The 18,258-nt window shown below is 42.8% G+C and overlaps 1 protein-coding gene across 4 annotated transcripts; it reads left to right on the top strand.

Moving 5' to 3' along the window:
• On the top strand, nucleotides 1–18,258 carry LOC139472291 (protein unc-93 homolog A-like). 4 transcript variants are annotated; one of them, XM_071254724.1, is made up of 4 exons: nucleotides 1–384; nucleotides 10,827–11,785; nucleotides 13,640–13,907; nucleotides 14,696–18,258. In XM_071254724.1, exons 2-4 carry the CDS (start codon nucleotides 10,922–10,924, stop codon nucleotides 15,001–15,003), a joined length of 1,440 nt encoding a protein of 479 aa, XP_071110825.1. In that variant the 5' UTR covers nucleotides 1–384; nucleotides 10,827–10,921; the 3' UTR covers nucleotides 15,004–18,258. The 4 variants fall into 4 exon arrangements, with proteins under 4 accessions (XP_071110825.1, XP_071110827.1, XP_071110826.1 ...); XM_071254726.1 differs by lacking the exons at nucleotides 10,827–11,785; nucleotides 13,640–13,907; nucleotides 14,696–18,258 and adding exons at nucleotides 5,794–6,776; nucleotides 7,467–7,734; nucleotides 8,105–8,570; XM_071254725.1 differs by lacking the exon at nucleotides 1–384 and adding an exon at nucleotides 437–526.

Genomic DNA, 18,258 nt, shown 5'->3' with positions numbered 1-18,258 from the left:
GCTTGGTTAGTTGTCACTGGGCTGGCCCTTTTGCAACACTAGTATAAACAGCCTAGCAGCCCCGCTGCAGGTATAACAGGATATAGACGATCTCCAGTACATCGTGGTTCAAATACAGTTAACACGGAAATATTATTTAGCAGTTCGCCATTAGCGCCAGTGCGGTGGTACGTGTATCGACCCAAGCGTGGTGGCCTACACACAAGCCTTAGGCTGAATATTCAGGCAATATAATAGTTTACCAACAATGCTCAACAGGAAGAAGATAGACAGAATGCACGCCTATTGAGGCCAAAATACGGACACAACATCCTGAAGCAAACTGCATAAATATTACATAGAAATATACAGAGCAGGCGTACAGAGTTGCTGTATATTTCAAAGGTAAATATACTTTGTTTTGTCAGCTATAAATAACCCATTGGTTGCGAGCGGTGACAGCTTGAATATATGCTATGCCACAGTGTCTTGTTAAATATTTATATCCCTTTTCGAGGTATATCTCTGTTCGACATAAAACTCACAGGTGAGTGAATTTCGGTTTATAAATTACCGGCTATAGCGACATTGCCTGGCGTCATTGTTCAACATTTTATATGCGTGTATATATGGAGCAACTCTCCACCTGTGTTAGCGGCTTTGCGAACATGGTCGCTTTGCAGGGCTGTGTCGAAAACAACAGGTTTTAGGATAGCCCCCAAACAATCGCGTCTGTCCTGGCTGTGCTTATGTGTACCGTGTCACACAGGTGACATGGCCAGTACCATGGCTGCAGTAGGAGCAGTACTAGATAGACATCGTACACGTGAAAGGAGACACTTTCTTGAATTGTTGACAAACTGCAAAATCGGATTGCCCCGTTAGACGGATAGGAATGCTAATAATTAGTTTAACCCCAACGGAATGTTCACAACAATAACCTTGAAGTACTAAATAGTTTGTGTGATTCATCGGTTTGGGGCAGCTCATAAACACTTTACTTTCGGATCCGAAATAGATGAAAGTACAAGTCATGTGACGGTGAATAGCGTAATACAGGAAGTACCTCGCTATAAAGCACGTGGTAGAGATGTTTCCAGACACAAATGGTGTAATATCATACATGATAGCGCTCCCATGCAACACCCATGCAACCGGTTGGGTTCATCGCTCTTGAGGCATTGGACAGGGATGTAACAAATTATTTTAAAACTATATATTTGCTCTTGCTGGTAATACCCGGGGTGGACTGGCTCGTGCGAGTATGTATACATGCACGTGTCTAAATCCTCGTCCCTGCGTTTATGATCTTACAGATATGGATGTGTCTATCCCGCTCGTTGCATGTATGCTGGTATATGTTCTTGTGAGTACTTGTCTTAATCCTGCTGGGTTCGAATCCCGGTTCGCCCTGATTATGTTTCTAGGTTTGTCAGCACCATACCGTGCTCGTGGTTTTCACCAAAGTGGTACATGTTTGAGACCTGTATAATTCGAACGCTGTTTAAAGCGGCGTTCATCCAATCATACTCACACTCTACTTATATGCTCTTGCGAGAACATTGTCTCTCCTGGTCTTATATGCTCTTGCGAGAACATGTCTCTCCTAGTCTTATATGCTCTTGCGAGAACATGTCTCTCCTAGTCTTGTATGCTCTTGCGAGAACATTGTCTCTCCTCGTCTTATATGCTCTTGCGAGAATGTCTCTCCTAGTCTTATATGCTCTTGCGAAAACACGTCTCTCCTAGTCTAGTATGCTCTTGCGAGAACATGTTCCTCCTAGTCTAGCATACTCTTGCGAGAATGTCTCTCCTAGTTTTATATGCTCTTGCGAGAACATGTTCCTCCTAGTCTTGTATGCTCTTGCGAGTTACCTAGTGGTACTCTAGTGGGGGCGGTGGGCTAACCTAGTGGTTAAAGCGTTCGCTCGTCACGGTGAGGGCCCGGGTTCGATTCCCGACATGGGTACAATGTGTGAAGCCCATTCCCGGTGTCCCCCGTCGTGATATTGCTGGAATATTGCTAAAACTATACTCACTCACTTACTCACCATGTTGCCTTGCCCGTGTGGGTCTATGTTCATATTATCTTCGCCTGCACCTGATCGTAACTCGCGGTCTGGCCGGCGTTATGTTGGTGCTTACATCCGTGGCTACATTTGCCTCTGTGCCTGCATATGTAGGCCTCTCTACACTGATACCTCGATATTCTGGACCCTTTAAAACCAGCCTTCGTGGTACTCATTCCACGCCTTCTCAGAATACGTTGACAGTAATATGTGTATGTAAACGTAATGCAGGATATATGTGAATATTGCAACAGGGGTTGTCCCACTAGACTTAGGATAGGGCTGCTATGTTCGCTGTTGTTACCAAATACAGCTCGTCATTTAGAGTTTTTATTGTATGCTGCAACCTAACCTGAAGCATGTACTACCCCGAATAGTTTTAACCCATCCCTTAACATTAGACACACTGACTCGCACTAGGGCCTCTATTACGGTACGGCTACGGCGACAGCTATAAACATTGTCCACATGTACAGAGGAAACGGACTCTGTCCGTCACGCTATGACTAAACTGGTTCAACTGCTGGTTTGCGCAGCCACCTTTATAGCGCTTTGTGCCAACAGAGGGCGGCTAGCGAAAGTTGTACAAATCTGTAGGTCATTTCCGGTGACAGGTGTGCGCAAGGTTCCCAATTAGAATACAAATAAACATGGCGAGATGCCGCCACTGCCAAGTTTGGTTTGGGAGATAATAAACTGTCTGCTGATGTTACATTTATCTAGAGCAATCTTTCTTCATACAGAAAGCACACGTACACCAGTATTTGTGTTTACTCAATACCGAGAACAAATGAATGGTATGTTAAGTGTTACCCAATCACAGCCTTCGAGACATTGACCATTGCATACAGGAGCCAAGATTGTAACGTTATTGTGCTGTGAAAACCAGATGTGCAAAAGTAATATGCACGCGGACTATCCGCCTTTATTCAACTGCACAGGTATTGACTCACGGTATTGACAAGGCAGGCATTGAGGCACGGACAATAGACAGGCAATTGATCATAATATTATTTTGCTTTTGTGAAGTATATACAACTGATCACATGATCAAGATCAAAATACAAATGCAGGCCTGTCTCCATTTTTAATTATATATATTTAGATATAATTTAGCTTATTAAATTATTTTATAGATACATATATATACTGTGATGTTTCATCTAAATGTTACATGTACCAGATAATTCATCTGGAACCCACTGTAGGGTGGTGGTCTTCATAACACCAAGCGTGTCAAGTGAACACACTATCTTAGTCAGCACCTTCGCGATCAGATTATTGAAATACAGAAATACCAGATACCCAGCCCAGTGGCAGTTATTTGTACCGCCACAAAGGAAGTACGACTTTGATGCCCACATTGTATTGATGCAACACAATTCTTGATGTACCCTGCGGTGAGATGAATTATCTCCCTTGTGGATGCCGGATCTGATAAAATAGAGATCCGCTGGATTGGTGTTTATACAATCAAGCATGAGGTAATTGAGCCCAGCCTAGATACCTATCCCAGCTAATCTCTATCTGATCACGGCGTATGACAACATTAACTCACTCACTAAATTGCTTCACTACACCCACTGAGCAAGTTACAAGTATGTGCATGTGTGATGGATTACGTACTTTCACGGAAAAAGGTTTATCATGTTATGGTATGTGTTATTCATGCGATAAACCAATCATATAAACTTGGTATCACGATCCGATAATTATGTAAATGAGGTCACCGAGCAGGAACTACTTTCTGTTAGTAGGATCTGTACATCAATGTGGTGTTTTCTTGCTAATGAGCTATGTCATTACGTCTCTAAGTGATATGATAGCGGTTTCCAGATCGGAGAGTGATTCTGTAAACAGTACTAAACACACATGGCTGCCAAGCATAGGGTACTATATCATACAAGGGGCGGTTCACTCAGACTTTACATTCCTACGCGTTTTCTAAAGTTACTGCATGGAATGAAGGGCAGTATTTATTATATACTTCAATGAGAAAAGAGTTTTCCGAAGTTGAGAAAAGTGATTTTTTCATTGCAGTGAACATGACAGTTGATATTTCACTGCTGTGAACATAACACTTTGTCGGAACTATTGTTATACAAGAGTTACCTCCCCTTAACTTGTCTCCCTTCTATCGTTAGTGTCTTACTCGTACGCAAACTCCTTCTTATGTTGGTTCCACACTGACAAGGCAAAATACAAAATAATGACAGACGGTCATTTATGGAGTTAATATTGCTTCATGCCGTTTGTTATTCTCTTGAAAATGGTCCGTTATAAACTGTAAATGTCTCATTTAACTCGTCAATCGAGACTGTTCGTTTCGCAAAACGCCATTCTTGTTACTTTTTTCTCTCTTCTAACAGCGGTCTCGTGGTTTTCAAGAATATTTTCTGTTAAAGTTGATTTTATATGTAATCATATCCATATGTATGATACAGAAATGTCATGACCCTAATTATGGTTTGTTACTTTAGTTTATATTTTTTAAGATTTTGCAAACACGAAACTACTACAAGGGGTGGTGAACCGACTCTGTGTGTTAGGTAGGGAGAATTTAAGTTTCAAGGTTTTACATTTGTAATGAAATAATTTACTTTTCCAGTAGACAACTACACAAAATGTATATAATAAATAGAGAATCTCACCAGAGTGTCTTTTGATATCAAATATATCAACACGAGTTGATAAAAGTGGAAAAATTCCGAGGCTTGCCGAGGATTTTGGCCACTTTTTTCAACGAGTGTTGATATATTTGATGTCAAAAGACACGAGGGTGAGATTTTATTTATCATCCAACATCATTCTTCCAACTTTTTCAGTTTGTAGACAGTTATAAGCAGTGTCTTCAGTGTAAAGAGTACTGCTTACAGCTTCAGTAGCAGAGCCATTAGTGATGTCATTTGATTGTGATGTCATGTAACCAGTGACGTCACAATGGTCTGAAAAGCATTGTGACGTAATTTCAATGCAGCGATATCTACAGTGTAGATATCGCTTGATCTCATCCAAGCGATATCTCCTGTGGGAGCCAGTTTTGGATGATAAATAGGATTTAACATGTGTCAAGTGAAATATGTTTCACGCATCGAGTAAGGAGGGGAGAGAGGGGGGAGATATTTTCAAGAGTGAGAGAAACATATTTCACTGGACACATGAAATATCCTCAGTACTTTAAGCTTCGATTATTTAAAGAATGACAATATGTGATAAAGATATTATTACCCACGTGTGCTATATTATACATTAGGAAAAAAAATATGTATAGCCCTCGGAACAGGCTCATATAATACTATTTTTATTCTTAATGTATGATATTTTCGATAGGAAAACACACTCAACCCGGCTAATAATATCTAGTTATAAAACAGTGATGGGTTTCTTGAAGCTGCATGAGAACAAATAAAAGCCAATCTTCAGATGCATGTGACAACCAGTCATTGTTTTAACTGCTGAGGCTAAGACTTCTTAAAATGTTAAATTATCAACCAATCATTTCCTAATAAAATCTTGTATAATCCGAGGACGATTTTAAAAGAAATAGTGATCTTAACAAAACACTTCAGGGATGTGCTGAAAGGTGGATACCGAATTGAAATGTTCCACGATTACGATAATCGTTAATAATTTAAGGTTAATTTCATGTCTGAAACTCAGTTAAAGGCTGTAAATGTGACTTTATATATTTCGGCGTATTCTTGAAACCCTAACCGCAGCTTCAACAAGTCTCTTTCTGTTGCAGACTGACTGAATATTAACAGACGGGCAGACAGGACAACTTCTTGCTTTAGACATGGCAACCCTTCACGTTTTGGATGCTAACAATTCGCTAGTCTTCTAGATCCGACCTCTGAACATCTCACAATGGATGATTCTATTGATGAAGACGATTATATAACTGCCGTGCCTCAAATCGACCCTATCAAAAATACTATTGTCCTATCCACTTCGTTTCTACTATGTTACACGGCGTTTCAAGCTATTCAGAACCTTCAGAGCAGCTTGAACCAAGCCGCAGATCTCGGAGTCACATCGTTGGCGTGTGTTTATGGAATGATCATCCTGGCTGGGATACTGTCTCCGATGATTATTCATAAAATAGGCACTAAACGGGCTCTGGTGCTAGGCTGGGCTTCCCACTGTTTGTACACGGCTGCCAACTTTTACCCGACGTGGGGAACGCTTGTCCCAGCGTCGTTGCTGTTGGGCTTCTTTGTCGCGCCGATGTGGACGTCCCAGGGCGTGTACATCACAACGATGGCGGATATTTACAGCCGAAGGAAAAATGTGGGAAACCACGAAGCAATGAGCAAGCTGTTTGGGATATTTGGACTCATTTTTCAAGCAGCTCAGATCACCGGAAGTCTCATTGCGTCGCTTGTACTTTTTCGCGACGCGAAGGCAGATTTTCCCGCCAACGTGACGAGAGTGTGCGGAGCAGACGACTGTCCTGGAATAGCCAGCAGCACAACTCAGATTCCCCATCCAACACCTTCACTTGTGAACATTCTGATGGGAGTTTATTTCACGTGTGCCTTTTTGGGTCTTCTCCTGACAATGTGCTGTCTGACCCCAGTCACGAGGCTGAGTCTCACGGATGCGACACCAGCGTCCAAGGTGCTGGAGTGGTTCACGTCACTGAAGGATGTCAATCTTGTGCTGCTTCTGCCGTTCTACTTCGCCAAGTCCATGGTCGTCGCCATCTTGCTGACCAGCTTTACCAAGGTGAGACACTTACCCAAGAAGTAGCACAACAATTATAGACCCGTGAAGATCCGGGATAGACTAGGTCTTCAGCAACCCATTCTTGCCGTAAGAGGCGACTATGCTTGTGGTAAGAGGTGACCAACGGGATTGGGTGGTCAGGCTCGCTGACTTGGTTGATGCATGTCATCGTATCCCAATTGCGTGGATCGATGCTCTTGATGTCAATCACTGCATTGTCTGGTCCAGACTCGATTATTTACAGACCTTCGTCATATAGCTGGAATATTGCTGAGTGCGGCGTTATCCAACAAACAAATAAACAAACAAGAATTATTGTTTTGTTTTTTCGCAAGATGACTTGTAGTTCTCCAGTGACCTTTAGTTGCGTCAGTGTTACTTCTTCAAAACGCAGAACGGCCAGAGCATTCCTGGCTCAGAATCAACTGTGTAAACAATAGCCTGACATCACTGTTATTGTTTTAGGAATGGAGATATGATACACAAGATAATCGTGGATGAGAGTAAACATTTAAGATAATAATACGAGAAGTGCACGAGAGACGTATTTGAAAAAAATCCGACCACAGTGAATTGAAACTCAAAAACAGGTTTCAGTTTTAATTGTTCATGTCCTCAAAGAATTATTATAACAAGATCCGTTTAATTTGAGCTACATACGTATTTCCAAGACCTTGACCTTCATTCTAGGCCTACGTGAGCTGCACCGTCGGAATCAAGATGGTGGGTTACGTCATGGCGTGTTACGGAGGGTCAACGTCTCTGGTGTCATACGGCGTGGGCAGACTAGCCAAGTATACCAGCCGCTATCCACTCTTTGCTGCTTCCTATCTACTGGAACTTGGGGCGTTGCTCTTCATGTTGCTATGGAAACCTAGCCCCGACAAGCTGTATATAAACTTTCTTTTCACCCTTGTCTGTGCCGCCAGTGACGGTATATGGCAGACTCAGAGTGGGTGTAAGTATACGCACGTGCATACTGACACTGTAGTTAAAATACATTTACGTACGAAAGAATTTTACATGAAATCGTTGACCTTATTAGCCGTTACCAAAAAGAGAAAAATGTGTATTTATGGATGAAATGTCATAAAGTATTATTTCTACTTTGTGCGAAGAAATACTTTCATTCTAATTCTAAATGATTGAAAATATATCCGAACTGTGATATCTGTCATCAGCCATCAAGCAAAGGAGACTCCCAACATAGATGTCGGCTAAAAATAGATTCATGGGAATGGATATCGACAAGGATTTTAAATATTACATAAAGATGACGCAATGCTGCAAAGGTTTCGATTGGTCACAGGTGGATATTTTTGTTTCAGCTCTGGTTGGTATATTTTTTGCACACAAAAGGGAAGCAGCTTTCGCCATATTTTCAACGTTCGGGTCTGTGGCCTTCGCTGTAACACTGGCTTACGACCAGTACGTATGTCTCAGCACGAAACTCTACGTAAGTATCGCGCTATGGATTGTGGGATCGATCTGTTACGTCACAGTGGAACTGCGAGTTGCGTTTGAGAAGAAGATTGTCCAAGGGTATGAGGAAATCAACTGAATGGAACCGAAGGGGGTTCTCCAGGACCACAAGGGATCTGAAATAATACCAGCGTCCAGAACTATTATGTGAATGTGGAAAATGCATGCCAAATTAGTTTCGTAGGAAATGACAATGTGTCGGAGATTTGTGCTCCATTAAAACGTGTGTATATACATGAACTGTGTTGGTTGACTCCCTTATCCTTGTGTTCATGTTTATGGACCGAAGAATTCACTACAACGACTACACAGACCCGGCCCCATTGGAAAAACTTCTTTTTTATGTTATAAAAGTCTACTTGTGGGCAGGTGATAGGTTAATATACACTTGCCGCTGGTCCAGTTTGCTGTTTCTGTTTTTACCCGTTTTGTTCCAGCTATATCACGGTGGTCTGTAAATACTCGAGTCTGAATTTGGTATTTGTAAAAATATTGGTCCAGAAAATACTGGATAGAATATTGGCTCACGAAATACAACAAAACTAATTGTATGCTGGACATTTTGGATATCCTGAGAACACAGCTTGCGAAAAAAACAAAACAATAATTCTTGTTTGTTTATTTGTTTGTTGTTTAACGCTGCAATCAGCAATATTCAAGCTACATGACGACGGTCTGTAAATAATCGAGTCTGGACCAGACAATCCACTGATTGATGTCATGAGCATCAATCCACGCAATTGGGATACGATGACATGTATCAACCAAGTCAGCGAGCCTGACCACCCGATCCAGTTAGTCGCCTCTTACGACAAGCATAGTCGCCTTTTACGTTAAGAATGGGTTGCTGAAGACCTATTCTCCACCCGCATCTTCACGGGTAGAGTTGAAATGAGGCTCAGGTGGTTCCGGTCTGTTTCCCCACATTGTTGCTCAAGCTGTCAACCACTGGTTTGGATGTTTATATTCGATCGTTTGCAGGCCGCCGTGGTGAAGCTTGAACAGTGCTGTAGAACAGCATTTAGCACCTATCAGGAGTTCAGGTGTCGGATGATATACAGTAAACTACGGTTATAACGAACACGCTTATAACGAACTGACGGATATAACGAACTTACTTTTTGGTCCCGACTACTTGCTGTAGTCATGCTGTATATGTACTTATGACGAACTACGTTTATAACGAACTAAATTTAGTAGTCCCTTTGAGCTCGTTATAACCGTAGTTTACTGTAGCAAATAACCATGTATATTTTATGAGGCTGCCAAAACGCTTTTGGTACGCCGGATGCCGGGCCCACGTCAAGTGGTATTCCGGGAGCCGCAGTGCAGTTCATGATCTTTTATCCGGCTGCTAATATTTCAATCTTGAAAAAACATATCTTCTTCCTCCAATTTATCTTTTTAACACACCCTCAACAATATTCTTCTGCCATGAACACACCCTCAACACTTTTATTAATTGGGATTTTATCGAAAAAAGTAAATTGTCCCAGAAAATGCTTGCACAAATTAATTTTACTTCAGGCTGTTGAAGTAGATATTGTTTGTCACAAAAAAAACATTGCAGGAAGTTTGGTTTAAATTGGTGTATTTAGGCCCATTGTAGGTTTTATTTTGACACATGTCTGGTTTTGAAGGTGTAGCTGAAAAATAAATGTAGTTCTTTTTTCACAAATAAATCATGGAACACTAGAACAATTACAAATCATAATATAACACAGCCGTTAACCTAAGGCAAGAGAGTAAACTGACTATAAAAGTCCAGTTCCCACTCAAGTCGAACCAGACGGGAATTCCTGAGTTAGATTTTGGTTGGACTAACGAATCTATGCATAGTCCAATCAAAATCGCGTAACGAACTACATGGATTTCAACGTGCAGATTTCGGTCGACTGCTGGATTTGCGAAGCATATGTATCGACAGATGATTTAAATGAAGGTGCTCAAATGATTTGATGCACTTCGCGAGGTAAGACACGGTTTTTTCAATATAGATATTGATTATTGATCATATCCTCTTGACTGGAAGCCACCATTTTGTTTCAAGCAAATGCAAGTGAAACGGGAAGTGGATTCTGATTGGTCAATAGGAGGGACATAGAAGGGACATTACTCGTAACAACCACTGGTAGCGCTACGATCGGGTCACGAAATTCCAGCGGAGATCGGCAAGGGTGGAAACTGAACTTTTGTAGTCAGTTAACTCCCTTGCCTCGGGATGATGGTTGGGTACCATATCAAACACTGTATGGTACTGACGAATGCTTGACCTAACTCAGTTTTCTTACAACGATGGGGCGATGGGGTAGCCTTGTGGTTAACGCGTTCGCTCGTCGCTCCGAATACCCGGGTTCAGTGTGTACAATGGGTACAATGTGTGGAGCTCATTTCTGCTACCCCCCGCCATGATATTGCTGGAATATTGCCTAAAGTGGCGTTTAATATTACTCACACACGCACCTGTAATGGCGGTGCAGTGTGGTGGCAAGCAGTGTCTAGAAACAGGTAATCGAGACCTCGATAAATATAAACTTGCAGTTAACATGAAGTTCTTATCCATTTCAGACCTGGCTATACATACCGGAAGTAAGCCCTATCTCTCATCTGGCCCTTACTTTCTGAAGCCGGTGTTTGATGGTGTTGGGATCAACAGCTTATAAATGACTGACGACGTGCACAAAGTGGACCTCGACGACAAACTCAACATCCCAATGAAGCCGATGAAGAACACCGTCGTCCTGGCCTTCTCATTCTTCGCCGTCTACACGGCCTTTCAGGGAATCCAGAACATCACGACCAGCATCCTCCAAGACAAGGGGCTGGGAGCTGCCTCCCTTGCTTGTATCTATGCAAGTTGTATCGTGACGTCCATAATAAGCCCACTATATGTACAGTGCGTGGGGTTAAAGCCGACCTTTATTATTGCCTTCGTTAGCCATTGTTTATTTTGTGTAAGTAACTTTTATCCAAGATGGTGGACACTGATTCCGTCATCTATTCTGTTAGGTCTGTCGGTATCGCCCATGTGGGTTTCCCGACATCTCTACATCAATGCCATGGGGGCATCGCACACCAAAAACACGCAAATAGATCTCCATGGGTCCCTCAGTAAACACAATGGAATCTTCTTTGCCTTCTTCTCCATGGCCCAAGTGACAGGGAACTTTCTGTCGTCGGTTATCCTTCATCAAAGCTCAGCTGACCAATCAGATTTGAATCAGACAAAGATTTGCGGCGCCGACGATTGTCCAGGGATCGAAAACAAGACGACAACGATCGTCCGACCGGACCCTGATGTGGTCACGTTGTTGTTCGGCATCTATCTGGCGTGTCAGTTAACGGGGCTTGGGGCAACAGTGCTGTTTCTTCGACCCTTGACACTTGAAGGGAGCGACCGGAAGAGCCTGATAAGGTCGTCACTGGCATGCTGCACTGTGCTGAAGAAGAAGGTGCTGTTCCTGTTGATGCCACTGTCCATATCTCAGGCTGTCAACACGTCCATTCTGCTCACAGGTTTCACCAAGGTAGGTGACCCGTGAAGATCCGGGGTAGAACAGGTCTTCAGCAACCCATGCTTGTGCACTGTGAAGATCCGGGGTAGAATAGGTCTTCAGCAACCCGTGCTTGCCGTAAAAGGCGACTATACTTGTCGTAAGAAGCGACTAGCCGGATTGGGTGGTCAGGCTCGCTGACGTGGTTGATGCATGTCATCGTATCTCAATTGCGTGGATCGATGCTCATGATGTCAATCACTGGATTGGCTGGTCCAGTCTCGATTATTTACAGACCGCCGTCATATATCTGGAATATTGCTTGGTGCGGCGTTAAACAACAAACAAACCCAACCCAACCAAGGAAGGTTGGAAATTGTGATAGGGAGAGAACAGTATCACTACATCTTAGAGCAAGTGAGAGAGTGAGTTGGGTTTTACGCCGTTTTGAACAGCAGTTTAGTTGCATCACTACGATAGCAAGTGGAGATGTATGAATCTGTATGAATGAGTGAGTATGGTTTTACGCCGCTTTTAGCCATATTGCAGAAATATCACGGCAGAGGACACCAGAAATGGGCTTGTACACGTACCATTTTAGGAATCGAACCCGGATCTTCGGCAGCAGTTTTTTTTTGTGTGTTATAAGATATCAGGTTGGTACAAATATAGGATATTAATAATTATTATACACTGATATACACTGTGCATTTTAATATATGATAATATTTACATTTTGTTTGTTAGCTTTCCGTCGCATTGCAAATATACAACTTCCTGTCATATCGTCCGTGTGCGTTCACGGGTGGTGAAGGAACGTATTGTATAGAGGGTGTCCCCCAATTCCACCCACATTCCCCACCCCATCCCACACTATTTACACACACACCCTCTTCCCCTGAATCCCAAATACCATCTACGTTTTCACTCCGAATCTCGTGCAATACTTTACACAAATCCCAATTTGCTTAATTTGCGATGTCATCCCGACTCCACGTAGCCCTACTTCCTCGTATTGTTTCCCATCTTCCCGAGGCAAGAGAGTAACTGACTGTAAAAGTCCAGTGTCCACCCTTGCCGAATGAGGCTGGAATTCCTGGGCTCGATCGAAGCGCCACCAGTGGTTATTACGAGTTATGTCCCCTATAAGCCTCTATGGACCAATCAGATTCCGCCTCTCGTATCACTTGCATTTGCTTCAAACAAAATGGCAGCGCCCAGTCAAGACGTTCTGATCATTAATCAAGATCTATATTGTGACATCGCGAAGTGCATCAAATCACGTGAGCACCTTGATTAAAAACATGAAAAGATTTGGAAAATATCTGTTGAGAACGAGTTGGTGATGCACATGCTTTGCAAATCCTGCAATCGACCGAAATCTGCACGACAGTTTACGAACCGGATTTCGATTTCGTTGCGCGAGTTTGATTGGACTATGCATATACTCGTTAGGCCAGCCAAAATGTAACTCCACAATACCAGCCTAGTTGGAAATCGGACTTTAATAGTCAGTGAACTCTCTTGCCTCGGGAAGATGATAGTTTCCAGGCGAGGATAGGTTCTCAGTATTCGATGCTTTTATTTAGACTCGACAAAAGAGGATCGTGTGGCAAACCTTGATGACTTGACTGACTGGAGTCATCGTGCCCCGATGGCATGGATGGTTGACCATACTGTCAGTCATTGGATTGTCTGGTCCAGAATCATTTGTAGGCCGTCGGGAATAGCTGAAATACTGCTGACTGGGACGCCATCATTCATTTAGTCATGAGATAACAGTTTATTATGATTCATTTTCTCTTTTTCATTCCTTTGGTACCACAATACCAACCACATCCCCGCAGACAACTTTTCAACTACTCTCATCTAACGCTTTAATTACAGGCCTTCGTGAGCTGCTCTGTTGGCGTGAAGATGGTTGGCTACGTCATGATGACATTCGGCATAATAGCGGCGCTCTCCGCCATAACCTTCGGCCATGTCGCCAAATACACCGGTCGTAAACCTCTGATAGCTCTTACACTAGCCGCAGACATCACTACCCTGGTGGCTATGTTACTATGGAAACCGATTCCTGAAGAAATGTACCTGTTGTTTATAATGCCATCAATATGGGCGATTGGCGACGGGATCTGGTCGACTCAAATCAATTGTAAGGCAAACTTCATTATATAACTTTATAACAGTCTACACTGATTATAACGCCAGCATTTGTCCAGGAAGATTTGGGCGTTATAACCAAACTGGTTAGACTTTATATTATCCCCGACATATAGTGCGAGGGAATCTTTGAGAAATCGGATGCATTTTGTGTTCAAAAGGTTTCCGCAATGTCTGCCCGGAGAGCGGAATATCGGTTGTCCGAACGGTTGACCACGTCAAACCAAAAGACGTTGGTACTTGTTGTTTAACTGCCTGGCGCTCGGCATTTAGGGGCTAAAGCAAGGACTAGCCGGCTCGGAGTCAGTATAACAGAGTATCCGTTTTAAAACTGCGACATGCCATCTCACTTTACATGCACTATCAGACCGGCAGAAGTCCAGACTAGTACAAGCAGACAGGTAAAATAATTTGGAACGCGACGTTAAAACCCCATCTCACCTTACCTCACCTCACGGTGAAACATCTCACCGACTCGTGAAGATCCGGAGTAGAATAGGTCTTCAGCAACACATGCTAGCCGTAAAAGGCGACTATACTTGTCGTAAGAGGCGACTAACGGGATCGGGTGGTCTGGCTCGCTGACTTGATTGAAGCATGCCATCGATCCCCATTGAGTAGATCGATGCTCATAATGTCAACCACTGGATTTCTGGTCCAGACTCGATTATTTACAGACTGCCGACATATAGCTGGGATATTGCTGAGTGCGGCGTTAAACAACAAAGAAAGAACAAAACGACACACCCCACCACAACTCACCTCACACTGTACTTGCAGCCTTGATCGCCATCACCTTCCCCAACCACCAGCCGGCCGTGTTCTCCAACCTCGGGACGCTCGGCAGCATAGGCTTCACCTTCGTGCTCATCACAGACCGACTAATGTGCCTCCGGACCAAGTTCTACATCGCCATATTTCTGTGGGCCTTGGGGGTTGTCGGCTACATCGCCTTGGAGATTGTTCTCAAGCTGGTACAGCCAGATGAGGCGGCTGTCTCCTACCATCGTGTGTGCAGAGTGTCTGACGACGAAGATGATGATGTCGTTGAGTTTGATTGCAAAACTCATCAATCCAAGGTCGATTAGGATCAACTGTTTCTTGTTCTACCAGTCACTGTTACACCACTACGTCACAGCACTCATACTCTGACATCGGTGAGGTATAGGGTCGTTGGACATTTTTATTTTATTTTTATATTTTTTGAATGAATTATGTATTTTTTCTTAGGATAAATGCAGTATAACACAAGTTAATACAATAATAAAAAGAGTTAGTTTGACATGGTAGTTTCAATTAAGGGTATTTAATATACTACTTAAAGACGTTAAGGAACAGCCGATACTTTTGTATTACTATACAGTAAACTACGGTTATAATGAACACGCTTATAACGAACTGACGGATATAACGAACTCACCTTTTGGTCCTGACTATTTGCTGAAGTTATGCTGTATATATGCTTATAACGAACTACGGTTATAACGAACTAAAATTAGTAGTCCCTTTGAGTTCGTTATAACCGTACTTTACTGTAGTTAATCTCTCATGCCATGACAGATTAGCTATAGTGTTTTTTAGGACTATATATTGAGTAGTGTATTTTATCCAGTATTGGAGTTGTTGTTATTCATTCCGATCAGTGGGTACCGGTGGGTCACATGTATTATATTACTGGATGGTGTTAGAGTTAAACGTCGAAAAACAATTGGTGACCCACGCTCTTATATCCCTAGGGCAGCGTGAACTCATATTCACCCACCCACTCACTCACATGCTCTAATATCCCTAGGGCGGCGGAAACCCATATTCACCCACCCACCCACTCACATGCTCTAATATCCCTAGGGCGGCGTAAACCCATATTCACCACCCACCCACTCACATACTCTAATATCCCCAGGGCGGTGTAAACCCATATTCACCCACCCACTCACTCACATGCTCTAATATCCCTAGGGCGGTGTAAACCCATATTCACCCACCCACCCACTCCCATATCGCCTTCTAATACCGGTTTTGGTTTCGATCGGCAATTTCTTATTCAAAGTTCTCTTTTGATGAAATAAGGTATTTAGACGTAAATGTTAAAAACATAGTCTAGAGTCTAGATTATAAAATATTTTATTACTTTTAGCCAATCGGGGATGTAGAGGTGGGCTGTAAATCATACAGCGCAAATTCGCCCATTTTTCTGACGATATGATCCGTCGCCCCCAGAAGTGGCAAATTGAAAACTGAAAACTATGAAAAAAGGAACGGATGAGGGAGGGTGCCACCCCTCCTCCCCCAAATACCATACCATATTTCACTTTGAGTCTCCCTTTCACCCCTGAATCCCAAATACTACTTACCGTATTCGACGTAATAAGCGCCCATGGAACTCTCAAAATTAGAAATAGGGGGCTCTGATTAGAATATTATTTTGGTGAAAAAAAACAGAGCTGAAAGATAAATTTCATGGTTATGCTGACAGCCTGAAATGTTTATGTACGACAGATATATTTTTCCAGAATTTTATTGCCCATATTTAAGGGTGCATATAGCACACGAGTGCGTATTATACGCGAATAAATTAGTCTTGTGTACATTGATCAATCGGAAGGGGTGCTAATTGGGATTGTTCACCAGCCAATATATCAGCAAATGTCACCGTGGGTGCTTATTAGAGCGGGGCGCTTATTACGTCGAATACGGTAATACAAATCTCAAAGACCACCCCACTGTGGCCATATCCTCTGATAACCACTGCATCGCAGCGGGGAAACATGTCGCATCCCCAGGTATATAGGGTGTTCAGTAAGATGTGATTATTGTGCCTAGATGGAGGGGATGAGGAGACCGAACTTTAAAGCGTTCGCTCGTCACACCGAAAGCCATGGCTCGTTTCCCCACATGGGTACAATTGTGGAACTAATTTCTGGTGTACGTTCATAAAAGTCGGCGTAAAACCATACTCACTCTTGCTTTGCCTACTGCCAAAGAAATATATTGTCTTCACATTAGATGTCAATTATTTTCACTTCATTGTTTGATTTGAATTTGGGGGGCACAGGTGGCCCAGTCGTCAAAGACGCCGCGATTAGCTGTGCAGAGTTGCGTCCCTTGGACACGCCAGAAACCTATTACTGTGGGTTCGAATCCCGGTTCGCCCCAATTATGTTTCTAGGTTTGTCAGCACCACACCCGTGCTCGTGGGTTTCACCGAAGTGGTAAACGTCTGAGACCTGCATCACTTCGGGCTTTCCTCCCACATTAAGCTGATGCCGTGATATAACTGGAATAATGTTAAAAGCGGCGTTAAACCCAACTCACTCACTTCCTTTGAATTTGTATTCACCCATTTGCCAAAGTTATACTTTGAAATGAACCTTTCGTTTTGTTGAACGGAATGGAAAAATTTAATTCGTTTTATATAGTTCAAAATTTCCATGACCATTATATGTTCAGTAATCATTGTTGATGGTTTGCACCTGGGCGGTGTTGGTATATAGTCCGTATATATAGTAGAATGGCCTGCGGGTAGGAGAGGGTGTAGATATTGATAACATATACTCATGGGAACAAATAGGGAAACGTATAACAACGCAGCGAAGGTTTGCTGTGTGTGTAAGTATAAATATTCTCTTGATTTAATTGCGAAGCTATTACTTGCATGACGTCTTCCGGTTAAAGGGGGAGCATAACGTCCAACTAAAGCATCCATTGATGTTTGTTCTCGCGTTTCTTGCTGAGTTTAACTTTCATTGATACTAAGTACATGTACCTGAATATACTCAGGCTTTACGTGTTTGTTTGTTTTTTATTTCTTATTTTTTTGTATTTTTGTATTTTATTCTTTTACAGATGTAAACTTTCATTCTCAAGATAGTTGCCACGATTTTACAATGAACCCTTAAAGACTCAGTAAGGGTTTTATGTTTCAGTGACAGTCTGGCGTCTGTGTGGTGTCTGTATGACCTGTGTAGAAACGCTAATGGTCACGTCTGTGTGGTGTCTGTATGACCTGTGTAGAAACGCTAATGGTCACGTCTGTGTGGTGCCTGTATGACCTGTGTAGAAACGCTAATGGTCACGTCTGTGTGGTGTCTGTATGACCTGTGTAGAAACGCTAATGGTCACGTCTGTGGGGTGTCTGTATGACCTGTGTAGAAACGCTAATGGTCACGTCTGTGTGGTGCCTGTATGACCTGTGTAGAAACGCTAATGGTCACGTCTGTGTGGTGTCTGTATGACCTGTGTCACGTCTGTGGGGTGTCTGTATGACCTGTGTAGCAACGCTAATGGTCACGTCTGTGTGGTGCCTGTATGACCTGTGTAAAAACGCTAATGGTTACGTCTGT

This window comes from Haliotis cracherodii, unplaced genomic scaffold (genome assembly GCF_022045235.1).
Source record: "Haliotis cracherodii isolate W230 unplaced genomic scaffold, xgHalCrac1.p SCAF_24, whole genome shotgun sequence".
Taxonomy (NCBI): Eukaryota; Metazoa; Mollusca; class Gastropoda; order Lepetellida; family Haliotidae; genus Haliotis; species Haliotis cracherodii.
The sequence above is the reverse complement of the archived record's forward strand: the minus strand, read 5'-3'. Positions and strand labels throughout refer to the sequence as shown.

Excerpts from the sequence above, each read along its gene's own strand:
- LOC139472291 (XM_071254724.1), top strand. The coding sequence starts at position 10,922 with ATGACTGACGACGTGCACAAAGTGGACCTCGACGACAAACTCAACATC. Across the intron at positions 11,786-13,639 it reads TGCTCACAGGTTTCACCAAG|GCCTTCGTGAGCTGCTCTGT; the intron begins GTAGGTGACCCG and ends CTTTAATTACAG. Across the intron at positions 13,908-14,695 it reads CTGGTCGACTCAAATCAATT|CCTTGATCGCCATCACCTTC; the intron begins GTAAGGCAAACT and ends CTGTACTTGCAG.